Raw genomic sequence first — 23,372 nt, forward strand, 5'->3', positions numbered from 1 at the left:
GGTGTCATGTGGTCGTGTAAGAAGCCTTGATGATTCTTGCTTATAACAAATGGGTTCTTGTCATAAACGAAACTAAATGGAAACAAATTTACATTTTTGTGCTTTTTCATCCGAACTTTTTATGGTTTACAGATTGTAAATGAGGAACATAAAGAATGTGACATTTTGACCTAACATGAGGGAGGTATAGGCTAATTTTAGTCTATCGACTTTTCTGTTCCTATTAATTCAATTGTTATTATATTATATTATATTATTTAATACATTTAGATAATTGTAATATTAATATTCTGAAATGACAAAATGATGGATGAGTCAATTATTGTATTGATTCAACTACATGATGAAGGAGTCGATTAGTAGAAGGAAATGTGTTTACTTTTGAGCTAGTTAAATGCAAGATATACATGTTTATTATAACATCTTACTTTCATTTTGTCATACTTATAATGTTGTACTTTCGAAAATGTTCCTAATTAGGGCTATATTAAAATAATAAATGAAAGTACATTCCTATATTTGTATTTTTTTGTGATCATTGATTATGGTGTGTTGAAACAGGAACAATATGATTCAAAACTCAAATCGAAGAACACTTGTCGACTTTTATCGATTCAACTTACTAGGTAATTTGCCAAACAATCCACCAAATAATTCTCAAATTTATATATGTAAGCATTTAATTAAAAATTTGTAGTTGACACTTTTAATGTATTATTAGACACATTTAATGTATTATTAGACAATGTTCATTAGTAACTAGGCGTAACCTCGCGCGTTGCGCAAGAATGCATTTAAGTGGTTAAAATAATTATGGGAAAATATAGAAATATGTTGAAATTTACGTTTTTAGTCATGTTTTGGGCATTAACCGAATTATCAAATAACATAAAAATCCATCAACTTATATTTTGATACTATCTAATATAGTTCATATCTTATAAACTTTACTTTTACTTTTATAATATCCAATATATATTATAAGTTTTTGTATAACATTAATATAATCTACTTTTCTTATATCCAATAATATTTTTTGGATAAAATAAGAAATAAGTTGTTTTGAATGAACTATTAATAAACAATATTGAACTAATAAACTTTGTATTACACTATTTATATTACACCAAAACATTCAAGGTTTCATATATGAACATTTAAATATTAAACATTGAAATTAAGAATGAATTCATACAAAATATATCATTATACATAAATGTCATCAAGAGTTTTAAAATAAGTCGATTACTAAATATGATATTTAATTTTAATTACATATTTTGTAAGGCGTACGTTTGACTTTATGTTGCTGCGCCGATAATCATCTTCCTTAATGTGTACCTAAAAAATTTAGGTGAATAGGAATATAAAATAGATATTAGTAAGCATTAATATAAACAATTAAAAAGGGTATGTGGATCTCCTACCACCGGTTAAAGACAACATACATCCCTAGTGGTATCGATTCCTATGTGAAATAGAAGTAGTCATTCTATGTACACCTTGTTTTCTAATTACATAAACAAATATGAGTAACCAAACATAAAAATGTTATCTTTATGTAGGAAATTTTTTTTGGTTAACTAACAAATTAAATAATGTAAGCTTAAGAGTTAGGAGTTTCAAAACATTAATATTTTTATTAATCAATCAATTAAGTAACACATGTTGAAATTTTTACAATCATTATTAAAAAGCATTTGAAATATTAGATTTTAAATGAATTTTGGTTGAAGTGTTTTGACCTCTATTATATATATATATATATATATATATATATATATATATATATATATATATATATATATATATATATATATATATATAATAAAAAAACGAAGAAAATATAAAAACGAATTAGTATAACAAAATTAGAAATTAAAAGCTCTAATATAATAGCATATCTCCAAAAGTGGTCATAAAACCTTTAAGTTTATTTTCTTTCTGAAATTTGTAGATGATTTGTATGCATGTCTTCCCAAGAGATTGACCTTTTTATAGTAAACTTTTCACTAAATGCTAGTTAAACATAATATAAGTTGTAAAACTTTTGAGTGTTAAATCATAATTAAGAAATTTTTTGAGTTGCGTTAGTTAAAAAGGAGGTTTCAAATGAATGTGGTTTGAGAAAGTTAAAAAATAGGATTTCAAATGCATGAGATTCAAGAAAAAATGTTAGCTTTATAAGCATGTATGATGTATGATATGTATTTGTATTTGATATTTTTTAGGTTTATTAGGTTTATTGTAATGTTATTTGTTTTGTGGTTGAATTTCAATATTATTATTAGTTTAATGTAATGAGTTTTTTCAATATTTTGAACAAAAAAAAAGATTTTTTTCATAATTTTTGCTGTTTTTTTTAATTATAAATTAGAAGTAATTAGCTACGGATTACCTACGGAAAATCCGTAGGTAATGTGAGCCGTAGGAATTCCGTAGCTATATATTTCCGTAGCAATTCCGTAGCTATTTGGATCCGTAGCTATTCCGTAGCTATTTAGTTCCGTAGCAATTCTGTAGCAAATTCGTAGCTATTTATTTTCGTAGCTATTCCGTAGCTATTTGGATCCGTAGCTATTCCGTAGCCATTTAGTTCGGTAGCTATTCCATAGCTATCAATTTCCGTAGCAATTCTGTAGGAAATCCGTAACTATTTATTTCCGTAGCTATTAAGTAGCTATGGTAGCAACGGAAAATTCCGTAGCTATTCCGTAGCGATTCCGTAGTTAATCCGCAGCTATAATTTAGCTACGGGCCACTATGCTACAGGCATTTTTCCGTAGCAATTCCGTAGCTATTTACTTATTGCTACGGAATAGCTACGGATTGTGTTGTAGCTATTGCAACAGTTTTCTAGTAGTGTAGTTAGGTATTGGAGCCTATTGACAGAGTGAGCTAATTATTCATTAAAGATTGTTGTGTTCTCATATTTGAGTTCTTTAGATCAAAGTTCCCAACAGTCACTTCAAAGCTCGCTTTTTTGTTGGTTGCGGTGTTGTTCTGCTTGCCCCAAGGGTCACAAAGCATTCCACTCTGTGCTGTCAATAGAAACTTCTGAATGTTGAATGGTTCATCTTGCTGTCACATTTTTTTCCTAGTTAGTAGTGGCAATCTTTGCTGCTCTACTTCATTTGTTTGGATCAAGTGCTGGTGCGTTTCAATGTTCTCTCTTCAATGCATGCATTGTTTTTTCACTGAGCATCTGGGTATTGGTGCTGTTGAGTTAATTTTAAGTAGTAGCTGTTCATGAAGTCTGATCTTATATTCCCGTCTCAAGGCAGCTTCTTTTTTTAGATTTTGGTTCTGCGGTGGCTTTTCTCTCGGTTTGGTATCTTCTTTATAAATGGTGTACCTTGCTAGAGGGTTGTATTTAATACTATTAGCTATTTAAAAAATATCATTCCACAATTAAACTACACAGATACAGCAAGAAATAATTTCATTCCAGATTTGACGATTTGGAATACCAAGAAAACTCATATTTACAACATTTTATTCAAAGAAGTGAATATTTAATGTTGAGGACATTATCTTTTTTGGAGGGACGATTGTTGACACTCAAATATGTCTGTGATCGTTTTCATGTATTTAATCATCTCGCATCTGAAGAATATATATCATAAAAGTAGCAAATATGAGTTTCCTCATGAAATTGTGGTGGTATTTTAAAGTTAAAGATACCTCATTATGGTGTTGCAGACAGACAGTGGTGGATTTACAGGACCATATATGCATGGTGCTTATTCAAAGGCATGGATATTTTCCTTGATATCTATCAAACACACCTAGACAAATTTGTTTATAAATACACACATATGAATGTTGAATTATCAAGCCAAACATATCTTCACCAACTCTCTCTGCTTTTAAACCTATGCTTGCTACTGTTGCTTCTGCCTATATCAATTCAAGCCGAATCTGAAGGCAACCGACAGGTACATGTTTTTATTCCAACTTTTTTAAGACATATTAGATACCGACAATAATCAATGCAATTTGTATGACTAAAAGGAATCCCCCGGATATATAGAGGCCGTCTTATCATAATTAAATGTGAAATCCATTAATTGTAAGGATTATTAACATAGTTAAATGTGAAATGAGAAACATTAATTAATGACAAATCTTATCATAGTTAAATGTGAAATCAATTAATTGTAAGGATTATTAACATAGTTAAATATGAAATGCATTAATAATCTCCATAATAAATTTATTTTATATTGAATTATGGTAATATTTTCAAAATTAATATTTCTTATATGAGCCCTTACGCACATATTAGAAAATCTCTAAATAAAAATGCTTTCGATTCAATTGATAGAGTTGAAGTAATCCTTATTTATTTTGAATGGAAAGAAATTGTAGAACTAAAAGAAAAGCTAGCGAGAAACTAGCTATGGATACATGGTGTATATAGGCCAGTCGAAGTAACTGGTATCATGCAGGTATACGTGGTGTATATGGGACACAATACTCTAGACGATGCATCTGCCTCCTCCCTTCACTTGAGCATGCTGCAACAAGTTATTGGCTGGTCACTACCTCATCTTAGTCTCTATATTTAATGTACAACATGATATTTCTTACGTTAGAGCTCCAAATGTTCCCTACATTTGAACAGACACTAGCACAAGAACTATCGACATTCATATAAGAGGTTAAATGGAAACCATAAAGTGATTTCGTTAATATTAAATTTGGAAGCTTTAATATTTTTGACATTTGACAAGCATGCAGGGATTCAGCGAACCATATGCTTCAAAGATACACTAAAAGCTTCCATGGATTTGCAGCAAGACTTACCGAAGAGGAGGCTGCGAAACTTTCAGGTGGGCATATATATGTGTCATTAAACATGCAGGAGATCATATGAATTCATTTTAAGCTTGGAAATTTCATATATTCATATAGGGATGGAGGGGGTTGTTTCAGTGTTCCCAAGCAGAATGAACAAAATGGCAACAACAAGTTCATGGGACTTCTTAGGTTTCCCAATTACAGCCAAAAGATCAACAAAGGAAAGTGATATCATTATCGGGGTTTTTGACTCAGGCATTTGGCCGGAATCACCTAGTTTGAATGATAAAGGATATGGTCCTCCACCTGCTAAATGGAAGGGGATTTGCGAAGCCAATTTCACTTGCAACAAGTAACCAGTTAATTTTCTTTATATGTATATATGCTTAAATCTTGCACCAATTTTGTTTTTAGGTCATCTACTATCAGCAGTGTTGTTGTGAGTGTAAACCTATTTGGGTGTGAACCTGCCATGAGTAGCTGCACCACCCTCTTTTGTTGACAAATGAATGCCTCCTTTGTTGACAATAACAACTAGAATTGGCAGCTTCTTTATTTCACACGGTGAACACAATAAATTGTCACAGTACTTATAGTGGCTAGCTTTAGTATAAATAGAAGTTGTAATATCAGTTGTAAGACACCACAAAACAGAGAGTGTAGTGTGTAATACTTAGAGTGAGTATTAGAGGGTTGTTTCTTTTTCTTGTAATATTGAGCGTGTAAGATCTTCTCTTTTGTTCTAGTTCTGAATAAAAGTGTGTTTCAACCCCAACAAGTGGTATCAGAGCTTGGTTAAGCTCCGGGGAAAGCATTCTCTGTTTTTTGGTCGAAAATTTTTTGTCTCAAAAACAATTTCGGAGTACACCGTTGGAAAGGTCTCGTTCTGAGGATTCCGAAAATATATTTTTTTTAAATTTTTTGACCACCGGAAGGCCTCCAAATCACCGGTCAAAGTTGGTCAAATCTGCCGGAAAAGTCGCCGGAAAAACCAGGGTTCGCCGGAGAAGACGACACTGTAGCAAGCACTGTAGCAGTGACATCAGCAGTGACGTCAGCAGCTGACCAAAGTTCTGGAAATTGCAGTTTAGCCCCTGTTTTTCCGGAAAGTGCAATTTAGCCCCTGTTTTTCAGAAAAATTACAATTTTGGTCCCGTTTTTCAGAAAAATTTCAATTTAGCCCCTGTTTTACTTCTGTAAAAGTTCTGTTTGCCCCCTGAACTTCTGAAAAGTTCATATTGGTCCCCGTACTTCAAAAAAAAAATATATTCTTACTCGTGTATGCCCAAGTATATGCCAAGAATGACTACACCAACCTCGTCATCTTCTCAAGCCGGAGTTGAAAGTTTTCAAAGGACCGGGAAAGACGGTAGCGTTACGTTACACTATCCAATGCTCATGAAGATGAACTACGCGGTGTGGGCCATAAAAATGCGAGTGAATTTACAAGCACAAGGAGTATGGGATGTAATTAAAAATGCAGAAACGGACGAACGTAAAGATCGGATGGCTCTTGCGGCTATTTATCAAGCAATTCCAGAGGACGTACTTCTGATGTTAGCTGAGAAGGACACAGCTAAAGAAGCATGGGAAACGCTCAAGATGATGCACATGGGAGCCGATCGGGTCAAGGAGACTAAAGCTCAAACCTTGAGAAGTGACTTCGAGGTGATCCGGATGAAAGACAGTGAATCGGTAGATGATTTTTCCATGAGATTGAATACTATCGTAACCGGTATTCGATCTCTAGGTGAAAAGATTGAAGAAATTACGGTTGCGAAGAAGTTTTTGCGAGCCGTACCGATACGATTTATACAAATCGTAACATCGATCGAGCAATTCAGAGATTTGAAGAATATGACGGTGGAAGAAGTTGTGGGTCGTCTTAAGACCCATGAAGAGAGACTTCGAAGCTATGGAGAAAAAGAAGAAGGACCTTCTCTATTGCTTACACATGCCGAGTGGGCATCTCGTTCGAAGCAAACTGGCGAGAGAAACTCGTCAAACACTTCAAGAGGACGAGGAGGACATGGTAACCGAGGCCGGGGACGAGGCCGAGGATGTGGACGTGGCCAAGGAGGTGGTCGCGAGTACAATACAAATCGGAATGACCATAATCCTTCTCGAAAGGATAAAAGTAAAGTCAAATGCTTTACTTGTGAACAATTTGGTCATTATGCTTCGGAGTGTCCAAACAAGAATCGAGGTGAGGAGGCAAACCTCACTCAAGCCAAAGAAGAAGAGCCTATTTTAATGATGGCAACCTCACAAGAATATGCACACAAAAAAGTGTCTCTAAGAGAGAAGATTTGTGTTAATCTTCTTGCATCGGGAGAAAGTCGAGTCGAGTCTGAGGTATGGTATCTCGACAACGGTGCTAGCAATCACATGACTGGAGACCGCTCAAAGTTTCGCGAACTAGATGAGCACGTTATGGGCCATGTGAAATTTGGGGATGGTTCGACCGTCGCTATTTTGGGAAAAGGGTCGATTTTATTCGATAGCAAAAATGGCGACCAAAGACTCCTTAATGAGGTATATTTCATTCCAAGTCTAAAAAACAATATTATTAGTTTTGGACAAATGACGGAGGAAGGGAGTCGGGTCATAATGGATGGGTCGGATCTGACATTGTTTGACAGAAACAAAACTCTACTTTTGAGAGTTAAACGATCCCTAAACCGGTTATATAAAACTCCTTTAAGGACCGGTAGACCGACTTGTCTTTTAGCAACAAAAGACGAACCAGCTTGGATATGGCATTCTAGACTTGGTCATGTTAACTTTCTCGCCTTAAAGAAGTTGTCCGAAAAGAATATGGCAATCGGAGTCCCAAAGATTGAGCACCCAAACCAAGTATGTGAAGGGTGCGTTCTTTCCAAACAAACCCGAATTCCTTTCCCGGATCATGCAATTTTTCGGGCTCAAAAACCTCTACAACTTGTTCATGCGGACTTATGTGGTCCGATCACACCTACGTCTGTTGGAGGGAGTAAATATTTTCTCCTTTTAGTAGACGATTTTAGCCGGTGGATGTGGGTTTACATGCTATCGGAGAAGTCTCAAGCCTTGAGCGCTTTCAAACGGTTCAAGTTGATAGTTGAAAAGAATTCGGGTTATAAAATAAAGACACTTCGAACGGACCAAGGGGGAGAGTTCACTTCAAAAGAATTCTCATTATTTTGTGAAGAAAATGGTATTCAAAGGCATCTTACGACACCATATTCACCTCAACAGAACGGAGTTGTAGAAAGGCGAAATCGGACCGTTATGGACATGGCAAGAAGTCTGCTCAAAGGTAGAAATGTTCCGGGAGAGTTTTGGGGAGAAGCGGTTAGACATGCAGTTTATCTTCTCAACCGCCTGCCAACAAAAGTACTTCCCGACAAGACGCCTTATGAAACTTGGTTTGGCAAAAAGCCCAACCTTGAACATCTAAAAGTTTTTGGTTGTGTTGCTTTTGCTAAACTTGTAGGTGGTCACTTGAAGAAGCTTGATGATCGAAGTAAGAAGATGGTGTATTTAGGTGTGGAAGATGGAACTAAAGGCAACCGTTTGTTTGATCCGCAAGACCGAAAGTTGCGAGTTAGTCGCGATGTTGTTTTTGACGAAAAAGAAGAATGGAATTGGTACGAAAACAAAGAAGAAGAGATGGCGACTCCTAAGACCTTTAACATAATTGAACCACAACCCTAAATACACCTCGAAACACCTCAAAATGACCCCCAAATCAATCTGGAACAACCAAACAGTCCAGGAATCGATGCTATCCAAGTTGGACAACCATATGCTGAATTTGACGAGCCTGAATCAGCCCCACAAACTCCTGTCTCAGCCCCGTTTTCTTCAACATCACCCCATATGGAAAGCCCTTCTAGTGAGATTGGGCCAAGGGGATTGCGTCCGTTAACCGATATTTATTCTGAAACCGAAAATGTGTTCCTTGAACCCAGAAAATTGTTGATGATTGCAGCGGATCAACCATTGAATTTTAAAGAGGCGGTAACCTCTAAGGCATGGCAGGAGGCTATGCAAACAGAGTTGGATGCAATCGAGAAGAACAAGACATGGCAACTTACCGATTTGCCACCCGAACACAAAGCAATCGGTTTGAAATGGGTGTTTAAAGTGAAGAAAGACAACTTGGGAAAAGTGGTGAAGCATAAACCTCGACTTGTAGCAAAAGGATTTGTACAAAAGGAAGGAGTCGACTTTGATGAAGTTTTTGCACCGGTAGCACGACTTGACACCGTAAGGCTCATTCTTGCCTTAGCAGCTCAACATGGGTGGGTTGTCCACCATCTCGATGTCAAATCGGCTTTTCTCAATGGAGATCTCAAAGAGGAGGTTTATGTCACCCAACCAGAAGGATATGTTGATAAAGCAAACAGTCACAAGGTGTTCAAGCTTCATAAAGCTCTTTATGGTCTACGACAAGCTCCTCGAGCTTGGAACATTCGTTTGGATAAAAGCTTAAAAAGGCTTGGTTTTACAAAAAGTTCACAAGACCCAGCTGTTTACAAAAGGAACTCAAAAGACAAAATTCTAATTGTTGGTGTCTATGTTGATGACTTGATCATTACCGGGTCGAACACTAATGATGTTGTCGAATTCAAAGAACAAATGAAGAAAGAATTCGAAATGAGTGACTTGGGATTACTTTCTTACTACCTTGGAATCGAAGTTTCGCAAAAGAAGTGGGGAATATCTTTGCGACAAACGGCTTATGCAAAGAAGATTTTAGAGCAATTTGGGTTGCTGGATTGCAATCCGACAACGTCACCAATGGAACCTAAGTTGAAGGTTAAGAAGGATGAAGATGGTGAAAAAGTTGATCCAACTGAATATAGGCGAGTGGTAGGTTGTTTAAGGTACTTGACTCACACTCGACCAGACCTGTCATTTTCGGTTGGAATTGCAAGTCGTTTCATGGAGGAACCAACCACTTTGCATTTCCAAGTTGTGAAACACATCTTGCGATACGTAAAAGGAACTGTTGATTATGGAATCAACTATGGAAGAGGTCGTGAAATTGAAGATTTGGTTGGTTTTACCGATAGTGATCTTGGAGGTGACCCTGTTGATAGCAAGAGCACAAGTGGAATGATTTTCTATCTGGGAAGGAATGCGATAACTTGGCAATCCCAAAAGCAAAAGACTGTTGCTTTGTCCACGTGTGAAGCCGAGTTCATGGCAGCTACAACAGCAGCATGTCAAGCCATTTGGCTTGCTAATCTCGTGAAGGAGCTCACGGGACATCATATTATGCCTATCACCTTATATGTCGATAACAAGTCAGCAATCGCATTGATGAAAAATCCTGTGTTTCATGGTCGAAGCAAACACATTGACATTCGTTATCACTTCATACGAGAATGTGTTGAACGTGGGCAAATTATAGTGGAATATGTCAACTCGAAGGATCAACGGGCGGACATCTTTACAAAGGCTTTAGCATACGTGAAACATGGTGAAATGCGAAACATGATCGGAGTGACGAATCTCGAGCCAAGTTAGGTTTAAGGGGGAGAATGTGAGTGTAAACCTACTTGGGTGTGAACCTGCCATGAGTAGCTGCACCACCCTCTTTTGTTGACAAATGAATGCCTCCTTTGTTGACAATAACAACTAGAATTGGCAGCTTCTTTATTTCACAGAACACAATAAATTGTCACAGTACTTATAGTAGCTAGCTTTAGTATAAATAGAAGTTGTAATATCAGTTGTAAGACACCACAAAACAGAGAGTGTAGTGTGTAATACTTAGAGTGAGTATTAGAGGGTTGTTTCTTTTTCTTGTAATATTGAGCGTGTAAGCTCTTCTCTTTTGTTCTAGTTCTGAATAAAAGTGTGTTTCAACCCCAACAGTTGTTCCATGGATTCTTTCGGTTGCTGCCAGCACCAAAAACCCGGATTTAATAACCCCGGTAAAACTAGGAAATGGTATAGTTGTTAATGTAAGTACTATATATCTATCTTTAACACTACTAGTTTAAATATAAAATCATGATTAACTTGTTCATTCTTATCGCAGGGAGTTTCAGTAAACCCATTTACGCTTCATGGAATGTATCCTTTGATCTATGCTGGAGATGTTCCGAATGTCATGGCTGGTTTCAATGGCTCAGTGTCAAGGTAAAATACGATTTGCTTCAATACATTTACATTTGCTTATGTACGTTAATAATGTTTCCATGATGATTAACAGGCTTTGCTCTCCAAACTCATTGGACAAGAATTTAGTGAAGGGAAAAATAATATTATGTGATGCTATATCAAGCGGAGAACCTGAAATGATGGCTGGTGCCGTTGGGTCTATTATGAAATATCCTGGACCGTATTTTGACGCTGTGGCTTCTTATACTTTGCCTGTTAGTGTTGTCAACTCTGATCAAGCAATAAGAAATGCCCGCTATATACAATCAACAAGGTTAATATATAAAGACCACTTACTAACATGTATCTATTCCAATCACCAGAGATTATTTTCATATAACCAGCGAACTTCAAAATTCATTTCAGAAATGCAACAGCAGTAATAATGAAGAGCAAAGACGTCAAGAATGCTTCTGCCCCATTTGTTGCATCTTTCTCATCAAGAGGTCCAAATCCAATAACTAAAAGCATTTTAAAGGTAATTCATGTTGTTTTGGGGATTATAAACTAGTGACCAGTAGTGACTGAAAGAAGATATTATTACTTGTTTCTCAGAGTAATCTCTATCCTTAAAAGAATTTCACCCCGTCATTCCTATAAATGTTGTGTTATCGGATATAGGGAAAATTATGTCCCAAGAGAAAATGAAACAACCTATGTGCTGAGTAAATGAAACAACCTATGCAGCACCAATTATCAATATGGCACAGCACTGTTAATCCAGGTAAACATGCTATTGTGTTTAAAAAACAATACCATGTTTTCCTTATCTGATAAAAAGAAATGTGTTCCTTTTAGTATGGAAAAACTCAATAAGAATCCAACTAAAAAAAGAAATCTAAACAGTTTTAATTTGTAAATGATTTGACAACTCAAATAGTCACCAAAAGTTGTTTGCGAACCTCAAAGAGTCACTAAAGTTAAAGGTGACCATTTGAAAAGTTACCTAAGACAGCTGAGCTGACAGCAACGTGTGGAAGAAATAGTCACATGAGTGTTGGGACCATTTGAACAATCGCCAAAGGATTTGTGACATCTGTCCTAAATGCTCTAAAAAAAGTTATATTGACATTTGGAATAATCACCAAAGAATCCTGCGAGCCTTTGAATAGTCACAATCCTCTTTCACAAAAAATACAATATCTCTCATATGATTATGAATTTATGATCATGTCTGTGCATATCATGATCCACCAAGACAAACTTTGGAATTTCCTGATACCCAAGTTGACTGGGTTTGTATTGAACATTTCCCAATAATTAATGTTACAGTGTGAAAACATACATGATTTGGAATCATGTGCTGCAGTCCTACAGATAATGAATTTCAACAGATAACACTCATAATAATTGAAATTTTTGATTGGTTCAGCCAGACCTAGCCGCTCCAGGCGTAAGAATTCTAGCAGCATGGTCGCCAGCGGCTCCAATTACACATGTACAAGGAGACCACAGAGCCGTAAATTTCAATATGATATCAGGAACATCAATGGCATGCCCCCATGTCAGTGGAATAGCTGCATATGTCAAATCATATAATCCGACATGGTCTCCTGCAGCCATTAAGTCGGCTCTCATGACAACAGGTAACATATCTAGCATTAAATATATCACACTCTACCTACGCTTCTGCAAAACATTTGTATGCCCAGTTGACATATCTTCCATTAAAATTAATTGCAGCTTCTGCTATGAGTGCCCAGATCAACACAGATGCTGAATTTGCATATGGAGCTGGCAACCTTAATCAAATGAAAGCCATCAAACCCGGGCTCATATACGATGCTGTTGAAGTAGATTACGTCAGTTTTTTGTGCCAAGAAGGCTACAGCAGCAAAGATATAAGAATCATGACTGGGGTTAAAACTAGTAGCTGCTCTCAGCTCATGGAACAAGCAAAGGATCTAAACTACCCTACCTTTGTCATACCGACACTGCGCAACAAAGTCGTTGATTTAAGTTTCAATAGGACTGTCACCAATGTCGGCTCTGCGACATCGACATATAGAGCTTCCATAACTCAACCGCTTGTTAGTGGTTTGATCATACAGGTTGAGCCAGATGTCCTGCACTTCAATCACATAGGGCAAAAAGTCTCCTTTACGGTGTTTGTGCAGGCAACCATACAGAATTTAGACAACCCAATTATTTCTAGCGCTTTGATATGGGATGATGGAGTGCATCAAGTGAGGAGCCCCATCGTTGTGCATGTTCCATGATAATCTTCAAATAGTGCAAATGTTATTGTACTAGACTTGTGGTCGTAATTGTATGTTATTCTAAATTTCAAATTTGTACTATTTTCGTGACATGACATCAATCACATCATGAAATAGTGCAAACAAATGTATGTCGTTCAAAACTCTGCCTTAAATAAAGATGAAAGACATTTTGTTATTGAGAACTGTAATACCTATTTTTCATAACATATATGATTATGAGGGATGTAACTTTTTATTGAAAATTGTATTACTTGTTTTTCGTAACATAAAGATGAAAGACTTTTTCTATTGAAAATTGTATTATATGTTTTTCATAACATATATTATTATTGACAAGACAAGTGAGAAGTTATGTGAAGCTTTGCCAATGAGAACAGTGTTGGTAAATTGTCGAAAATACTCTAAGTATTTGGGAGACTAATCTACTTTGAGGACGTGACACATAGGTAAAGAGGTACACAACACATAGGATAGTAAGTTGTTATAGTTAAAATGGTGACGAGGAGCACGTTGTGTCCAAGGGCTGAACGCGACAGGTCAACGCCTACTATGCAAAATTTACCATGGTTAGATAAATATTGTGAAAATAAATCACAGTAAAAAATGGTTTTAAAAAAATCTTTCATAAATTTATCAGAGTTTACAAGTATTTGGTGTTACAAACTAATATCAACAACCATAGTAAAAGTGGAAGCATTATACAACCATAAGACCTCATAAGTCCACTATAAGCCTTCTTTAGCACCACATCTCTAAGTTGTACTTTCCATGGCTGAATACATTGCACATTTAACACTTTAACGATCCAAACTTTCTGACAGTTAACAAGTTTAATGTTTCGTTAGATTCCTTTCTTTGTACGCACTAATCTTGTAATATAGTTGATATTTTGAGGTTGTAGAGTGTAAAAGATGAACCTTGAACCTTTATTGTAACGTCCTAAAAATTCATAGTAAAATTTCCATTTTTTAAATAGTAAATCATTCAAAAGAGTTGATCCAAAACCGATTACAATGAGTATATTATTTAAACATCAGATTAAAGATCATAATTTGCCAATGCAGAAAACTCTGGGGGATGGTGTGCAGTCACGCCGGACCCTTCCCTTTTGAACCGTAAGTAGCTAAAACCATAAATATGAAATCGTAAGCACAATGCTTAATGAGTTTCCCCAAAATGTCACATACCATACATTCTATAGAGATTGCTATGTGCCAACCATAGTCTTGCCATTATGTCATGAGTCATATCATTGTCTTTCCTTGCCACGCCGAGGGGAAAAACCCTAGGTCTTACAGACAAGTGTCAAGAGCCACCTCCTGGTCTTCCATACAAGTTTCACAGAGACAATGAGCATACTTCATATATCTGTCAAGGTTTGGTCCCTGGTCTTACATATAATTTTTTTGGGATCCACCTCCGGTTCTTTCATACAAGTGTCAAGGGCCACCCCCTGGTCTTCTTGTACCACATAAGCCAATGGGCCGACATTGGTGCCTTCAACCCCCGAGTATAGTGAGGAGACTCACCTGAATCACAAAGGCGACTAACACTCAGCTTAAAACCGCCGACCACAGCTAACTGCTCTCCTGCCGAATGATGGGTTCTTAACACCTCCTATCAATCCACATAAGGTAAACTCTAACTCTACATTCTAAAAATAGAATTTGACCTAAATTCAATCCAAGCCAAAAGTCAACAATCAAAGTCAAAGTCAACAACCCATAATGTGAACTATCCATCCTCACGTCGTGACCAGCCCTTGGTCACGCTGTGAGAGCTCACTCCATCTGATTCCAACTCATCCCGACTCAACCTAGCCAACTCCGCCAAGGAAAATCACCTGAGCTGACCTCACGATGTGAACAACCTTATCTCACGCCGTGAGCGCTAAGAAACGCATCAGAACGAGATCAACCACTCCTCACATTGTGAGACCCCATGTCTCACGTCGTGAGAACAGTCTGAAGCCAAAAGTCCAACTTTTATGTCCTTAATCCATTAATCCTTGAACTCTAATTTTGCATAAGGTCTTCTAAATCCATAATACACTAGAAAGTCGATGCTTTTAAGACATATATGTCCAATACATGTCTAGATGTCATTTGGGTCAAAAGTTGAAAAAAAAGACATCCAACTTTCATGCAAGGTTCCAAAACTCAACTATTCACTAGGTCTGAACTCCATAACACTCTTAAGACCCTTATAAGCCATAAAGTTGCCAATTTATGGTTTCCATTCATTCAAACTTGCTCAACCACGAAGGAAAGTGGGACAAAACTTAGTTCTAGCCTCAAATAACAATAAAGGAGGACGCTTTGACACTTACAAGGGTCCAGGAACAATGTAAGGTGATGATGATGATTCGTTGCAACCCTCTATAAAAGATCACCTTATTGTTTTCTTTTCTTATTCTTCAAACCATGAAAGGCTCCAAAATTACCAAAGATCAAGCAAGGGATGAAGACTAGGGTTTTGTGAGGTGAAATAGGGTTTGAAGGCTGATGACGAACTGTAAAATGGGTTTAGAGGTGCTTAAATACGAAGGAAAACCTAAAAGATCATGCGCTCGGGCTGCATAATTTCTCACGTCGTGAGCCTCAACATCTCATGTCATGAGACCAGCCCCGAACAAAGTTTTTCATCTTGGCCCATCTCACGTCGTGAGCCTCTATGCCTCGCGTCGTGAGGCTCCATTTCTTCCAAAAACAACCTTTTGAATCCTTAAAACCCTAATTCGATTCATCCTGGAAAACGGGTGTTACATTTATAAAGGTTCAGTGGGTCATTTTTGCATAGTTTCGGGACCAAAGATGAAAGTTATGATGTTTTTAAGAAAAACAAAACTTAAGTAATGGATTTATGCACCGTAATCACCCTCCAACATCTGATAAAATCTCGCTAAGTTATGTTGAAACTTATCACATGAAAAAACCCATGACAAGTAATGCAACAACAAAAAATGGTGGCTATATGTTATCTTTTTTATCGAATTTTTTATTTGATATGTACATTTACCTTGTGTTGGGTACTAAGTGAGATCTAAAGATATATAAGGTGTTAAAGTTTCATTTTAAGTGATTAAATCTTATATGAGGGAGTTTGGGATTTCATTTTGAAACTTAAAACTTCTTGACTTATGATTGTTAGAAACTGAGATTTTAAAAATGTTTGTATACTGTCAAACGAGCAGCTTCTAGCTAGTTTTGGTGTTTGTTAATGCTATTATATATATATATATATATATATATATATATATATATATATATAATAGAACTAATACTGTATTTATTTGACATACATTTTTTCTAGATCAATCATGAAAAACTGTAATTGAAGAAGGAAAAATTGTTCTTGAACTGGCCACAAATGTCCTCTTATTGGTCTTTGGAAAAGATCGCGGTGGATTCGTAATAGGGAATGGCATGGGAGTCACTCCAACCAGATATTGTCATCTACCTCGAGCCAAATCTTCATCAAAAGAAAATTGTGCTTTACTTGAGGAAAGCCTAGAGAGAAAAAATAGACAAAATTAGGAAATAAAGTCGAAAGTTGATTTTCTGATATGTAGGATTTCTTTTAAGGGCAATCATGTGGTTTCTCAAATAACTACCAATCCAGCGCCAAAAAAGTTTCCTACAAAAAAAAAGTAATTGCGTGAATTTTTTATCATAGTTTTTTTAAGTGAACTGCTAATGCAGTCATCACAATTTGTCATCCCAGAAAAGGGAAAATTTTTAGAGGGTACATCAGCATCTCAAACACCCCCAAAGAGCTCGAAAACCACATAAGTTAACATAATAAAATGTTTTGTACACTTCTTTTTATAATATTTTTGACTATTTTCGTGGACTAAACATGGTACACTATTTTCAGGAAAGTTTTAATACTGGTGAAGAAAATGTTGCATCTAGGTGTGAGGAGCCACACGTTAAAAAATAAACAGAGAATGTGGCAGCATCACCTCAACCCAAGACACTGCAACAATTGAACAAAGTATGTATATTCGACATGTTTAAAAAGATATACATGTTAGAAAAAAAATATAGTTATCAATGGAAAAGGTTGGTGCTGGAAACCCTAGCCTACCCCATCAAACCCAACCTCCAAGGTTACTCGATAATGGGGCATATTTTGACTCACTCGGCGACTGGGAATCATGGGGGTGCCATGGAAACATCCATAACATAGGGGATGCAAAAAGGAAGTGTGTCGATGAAAGAAAAAAAAGAGTTGAATTTGACGAAAGAAAGTATCTTTTTTGAGCTTGATTATTGGTCTTCCCTCAACATAAAACACAATCTAGATGTTATGCATGAGAAAATAATGTTTGTGAGAGTTTATTGAATACTTTTCTGATGATTATTGGTCTTCCCTCAACATGAAACACAATGTAGACGCTATGCCTGAGTACATGTTTATATATATATATATATATATATATATATATATATATATATATATATATATATATATATATATATATATATATATATATATATGGGAAAACTACAATAAAGTCCCTACATATTGACCTCATTATCGATTTAATCCCTATTTTTTTTATTCAATTAAGTCCCAAATACCGGTAATCGTATTCAATTTAACCCTTTTACCCAGTCAACAGATCATCCAACTTTCAAAAATTACATTTTTGGCCCAGATTTCAAAATTTATTACAAATTTGGTCCAAAATTTACACTTTTGGCCCAAATTTTAAATTTTGTTACAAATTTGGTCCAAACTTTACCCTTTTTGCCCAAATTTTAGAATTTTATTACGAACTCATATTAACTTTAGTTTTTTTTTAAAACTTTTTTTCTCAAAAAAATGTTTCTAATATGTTTTTTCTTTATAAAATCGTATTTATACAAAAAAAAACGAATTTTCACATAAAAATCTTATATTTTCTATATAAAAAAAAATTTTAAAAGTTTTTTGTATATGAAATATCTAGTTATAAAAATATGTATTTATTAAGTATATAAATATATACAAATCCGTTTTTATAAAAAAAAATGTATACAAAAACGTATTTTACAAAAAAAAGTATACAAACAACTATCGCCTTTATATATATGCACACAAATGGGTGTGTATCTATATTTTTTTTATAAAATCGTGATTGTTTACATTTTTTTATATAAAAATGTGTTTGAACAACTTTTTATATAATACGTGTTTGTATACATTTTTTATATAATAGGTGTTTGTATACATTTTTTTTTGTAAAATATGTTTTTGTATACATTCTTTATAAAAACGGATTTGTATATATTTATATACTTAATAAATACCTATGTTTATAAATAGATATTTCATATCCAAAAAGCTTTTTAAAAAATGTTTTTATATAGAAAATATAAGATTTTTATGTGAAAATACGTTTTTTTTTGTATAAATATGATTTTATAAAGAAAAAACATATTAGAAACAATTCTTTGAGAAAAAAAGTTGTAAAAAAAACTAAAGCTAGGATGAATTCATAATAAAATTCTATAATTTGGGCAAAAAGGGTAAAGATTGGACCAAATTTGTAATAAAATTTAAAATATGTGCCAAAAATGTAAATTTTGTTTAAAATTTGTAAAAAAAATTGAAATCTGGGCCAAAAATGTAATTTTTGAAAGTTGGATGACCTGTTGACCGGGTCAAAGGGTTAAATTGAATATGATTACCGGTATTTGGGACTTAATTGCAGTTATATATATATATATATATATATATATATATATATATATATATATATATATATATATATATATATATATATATATATATATATATATATATATATGTTGCAACATGTGCTCAGGCCGTTGGGTCTTCTATGTTGGATCCAGATTGGAGAATTGGAGGTGGTGCCATGAGGGATTTTCTAGCAAGGTACCTAAGCTATAGTCATAGTAAAGTCGTTAAAGTTGCCCCAGGGACTGTGCCCCGGGAGCAAGCTTCGACGATCAAGTTAGATTGGTTAGTAGAGATGAGATGGTTCTCCATAGCTGGAAAGAACCATCTTGGTGTGTTGGGTGAGAGTTTGGCCATACAGGCTTTAGGTTTGAGAAGGTTGCTAGAAGCTTGTTAGAAGCTGCCTCCTCAATGAGGAGGAAACATTTTATTTATATGGGAAAATTAGGTAAAGGGAGAGACAGGGTAGGCCTTAGGCTAGCCCAACTAAGGCCCAGCTAGCAAGGAGCTGGGTGAGAGCACCCGAGCGATAGGCGAGTGCCAGGTGTGGGCACCAGACAAGGCTGGAAGACGTGCACTAGGAGAGCACTAGACAAGGGCGGCGCGCCAAGTGTTGATGCTTGGTCTATGCTAATGAATCATACGTTAACAAGTCCCGCCATTCCAATGTGATTAGTGACCGACCAATGACATTGGACTGGATACGGTCAAAGCAATAATACGTCAAAGAGATAAAAAGAATGACCGAACCTCGACCATGAGATCCGTGGTGTTGCGCGATGGGCTTATGCAACACTGGTTAGCTTGACACTCCTTTCTTCTCCAGAGTATGATCTGATCGATGTAATGCAACGCAGCTGTTTTCAGTAATATGATGCAGAGAAGGGATGCTAATAATATTATACATAGTTGGCTGTTGATAATGTTATGCAGAGCAAGGCTGTTAATGTGACAAATGGTGTTGATAAGTTGCTAGGCCAATGTGGTTAAGAACCGTGACCTCGCCATACAGTCTCTAAGATTGTTAGTCTATGCGACTGTTGTGTCAAGCTTCAAGGTTTGTAAAGAAAATTACACGTACTCGATCCATGATTCCTACCTCCAAGTCAGAGCCGAAAATTATCCATAGAAACGATGTTCAGGAAAACATGCATGCTCCCACGAGGAGGGATGAGACCTGCAGCCAACACAAGGTATCAGATTATATTTCTATGCCCAAGGGAAACTTTGGGTGATTGGTCAGTGATGCACACTCCGCGAGTCCCCTATAAATTATTTACAGACCAAGCTTCTCTCTGCGAGCTTTCCTTGCAGGCTTTGGGTATCGCGACGCTAGAGCGGTCATCTTGAGAGGACAACACAATAAAATCATACATCGATTAGAATTTTCTCTCGCGGTCACTTCGAAACGATTTGTAGAGTAGCAATAGTTGCGTACTGCTCTTCTCCCCTCCCCCCTCTTTTTCTTCAAAAACCGAGTGGACCGAGCTGCAATGCTTATTCAGAAAGCATATCTTGTTTAGCAGGGTCGTAGTGCGTGAATGCTTGAGCGAGGCTGTTTTTTTCTTGCAGAGTTGGTGGGATATTTGGTGTCTTAATATTGCTTGCTTTGGTCCTGGATGGTTCATGTTGGTCACTGATTTGGTTTATTCTCCAATGATAATGTTGGTCCAGGAGATTTATATGTTCTTGTTTTTCCTATCAGAGGCATTTCTTTCCAAAGGTTTGTGTTGGCCTTAGGAATTGACTGAGAGTGACTCCTATTTGCACTGTAGGGTGCTAAGACTCGAAGGATGCTTCCATGTGATAGGGGAAAGTTGTTTGGTTCAATGACATATGATTCATACTTAACCAAAGTTTTATTTTGGTTTTGGCCCAGGAGTTCGCGCTTGCGAGCTCGGGGTTCATCCTTTTTTTCGAGTCGTCAACCTATATTATTAGGCTAATTCCTTAGCTAGCCATTTTTTTGGACCTTGGATGGTGCACTTTTATTAGGGTATTCACCTTTAGGCAAAGTTTTCTAGTTACCCTTTTAGACTTTGCTCTAAGTCTTGGGCCAAGGAGTTTTGCATTCCGGGCCTAGTCATCTAAGTGAAACCAAGATCGTCACCTTGAGGCGTTTAGGACTTAGGTATTTTTATATCAAGTGAAAGGCTATGAGCCATTAAATCCTTTTTTCATGTCATGGGCAATGGTAGTGGGCCTTTGGATTAGACTTGACATGTTTAGGGAATGGTTATGAGCCTTTGAAGCCTATGGTTGCATCGTTGCATCGATTTCGCTCAAGTGATGTGGGTGATCATTCCTTATTATCACTTGGTAAATGTGCACAACCTCTTATTGAAATGATATCAAGCTTGATTAATAATAAACTTTGACATGAAAATGGGCCCATAACAAGAGCTTAACTGTTGGGGTGTGATTATCCACTTGAAGTTAGATCACATTGCCCCCGCCCTTGATGTGTCTTATTCTGTCTTTTCTCCTTGCTCTAGTAGTAAGAGTGGCGTGAATTATGCGTGTTCCAAGTCTGAGAGATGGGCCTCCTGTCTTGTGCTTCCAAGATGCAAGTTCCATTCTAATACGTCTCTACTATTTGGCCTGTATGCTAGAGCTGTTTAGGCCATGCCAATGGTCCTGTTATCGACAAGTCCTTTCGATGATAACATATAAAGTGAGGCTGATATATGGATATGCAGCATGGTTATCATGGTGTTTATATCGTGTATTTGTGGGATGATACCAATTAATAACCTATATAGTATGTTTTGTAATGATCATTGATCGCCATCTTCAAGGTTATTCCTACACGAGCTACACTTAGCTGATTTCCGCCCAGTCTGATGTGGGTAATGTAAGTAGCCATATCAGACTATGGTGCATATGACAAGGTTGCTATAAGAATGCACAATGAGGCTATTTTTTATGATAACAAACAGCAAGACTATTGCCAAAAGCTATGTAACAGAGATGTTGAGGGATTGTAAGTAGCATGGTTGCTGTTGTGATATCATTCCTTGCCATAGTAAGATGTAATATTGGAAACGCCTTATTGGTTGTTTGACAATAGAAATACCATGTTCATTATAAGAGAAGAAACACCAAATATGTGGTTCTAAACATGTCATAGGCTTGTTACACACGACTTACAGTGCACGATGGCGTGCGACTTATATTGCCCAACTTAGTAGAATGGGTCGGGCTTAGCAGACAACAATCATGGAGATGTCATGCGGAATAGCATTGCGTGGAAATGGATTGGGCTTAACAGCTAACTATCATGAATATGTCATGCGGAATAGCATCGCGTGTAAATGGATCGGGCTCAGCAGCCAACGATCATGAATATGTCATGCAGAATAGCATCGCATGGAAATGGATCGGGCTAGCAACCGTTGATCATGAATATATCACGTGGAATGACATCGTGTGGAAATGGATCGGGCTTAGCAGCCGACGATCATGAATATGTCAAGTGAAATGGCATCGTGTGGAAATGTATATTTTATTATCTTTGGTACAACTAAAAGTTGTAAAGGTAACATTAGCGTTAATTTTCGAGAAACGTACCAAAAGTGACTATGTGTATTTTGTGTTTCAAAAATATCTAATGTGTATTTTGCTGAAAGAATACATGAATTTTTGAGGTTTTATGAATTGTATAAGCATTACGTCTACAAATAACATCTTCAAACTATAATGTTGTGCACAGAATAACATCAAATAATAGTGATTTTCTTGTGATATGTACTAATAACAGGTAAATGAGAGCCATTCTTGTACTTTTTTATTACCCTTTGTACAACTATAAGTTGTAAAATTGTCCAACTTTTGAGGTTAGGTTTGATCTGCTGTATTTTGGTGAACATAAGATACATATCAACATCTTTATGCGATTTTTTAGATGTGTTTTGGAATTTACAAACATCATAGTAGCATTTACGCGCATATGCGTCATAAAATATTAAACATTCATGAAAACTTCAACTAAGAAGAGTTTTCTAGGAATATGAACTGATAAAGGCGCAGAAACTCATAAAACTTTCTTTTCTCCCCATTTTTCAAGATAAATCAGCAATGTAAAAACAAAAAAGGATATGAGAAGATCTCCTTAGGTCTGAGAAATGCTTTGATGAGAAAAAAAAACAAACAGATCTGGAGATCTGAAGGAAAAACAAAGAATATATCTAGAGATCTGAACGTTTGGTAAACAGATCCGGATAGATCTTGGCGAGAGCCAAATGAATCTAAGCAAATAATGGTTCCAATGAACGGATCTGAGCGGATCTGATGTGAAGAACAACATATCTGAACAGATCGGGGCAAAATAAGGTTGAGACCAAGAGAGGATAGTTATTTTGTAACATCCCGACGATGAGGTATTTCTACATTTAAACCTAGTGTGAGGAGATATTGCATTTTGACCCTTGGAATGGGTTTTGTTTGCTAGCCATTGTTCCCAGAGTGGCATTTTCGTAAAATCAGGGCAACGCCCAGTATGGT

At 36.1% G+C, this 23,372-nt stretch overlaps 2 protein-coding genes across 2 annotated transcripts; both read left to right on the top strand.

Moving 5' to 3' along the window:
* Positions 1-3,830: 3,830 nt before the first annotated feature.
* LOC145133678 (cucumisin-like) lies at positions 3,831-5,946 on the top strand. The gene is made up of 4 exons (XM_079068618.1): positions 3,831-3,938; positions 4,452-4,540; positions 4,744-4,835; positions 4,918-5,946. The coding sequence occupies exons 2-4, from the start codon at positions 4,467-4,469 to the stop codon at positions 5,157-5,159; spliced, it is 408 nt and encodes a 135-aa protein (XP_078924744.1). The 5' UTR covers positions 3,831-3,938; positions 4,452-4,466; the 3' UTR covers positions 5,160-5,946.
* Positions 5,947-10,693: 4,747 nt separating this feature from the next.
* Positions 10,694-13,343, top strand: LOC145133677 (cucumisin-like). Its single transcript, XM_079068617.1, has 6 exons — positions 10,694-10,760; positions 10,838-10,938; positions 11,012-11,233; positions 11,326-11,437; positions 12,332-12,545; positions 12,643-13,343. Exons 2-6 carry the CDS (start codon positions 10,871-10,873, stop codon positions 13,176-13,178), a joined length of 1,152 nt encoding a protein of 383 aa, XP_078924743.1. The 5' UTR covers positions 10,694-10,760; positions 10,838-10,870; the 3' UTR covers positions 13,179-13,343.
* Positions 13,344-23,372: the final 10,029 nt, after the last annotated feature.

Source organism: Lactuca virosa, chromosome 8 (genome assembly GCF_052849685.1).
Source record: "Lactuca virosa cultivar CGN04683 chromosome 8, Lactuca_virosa_CGN04683_v6, whole genome shotgun sequence".
In the NCBI taxonomy this organism is placed as follows: Eukaryota; Viridiplantae; Streptophyta; class Magnoliopsida; order Asterales; family Asteraceae; genus Lactuca; species Lactuca virosa.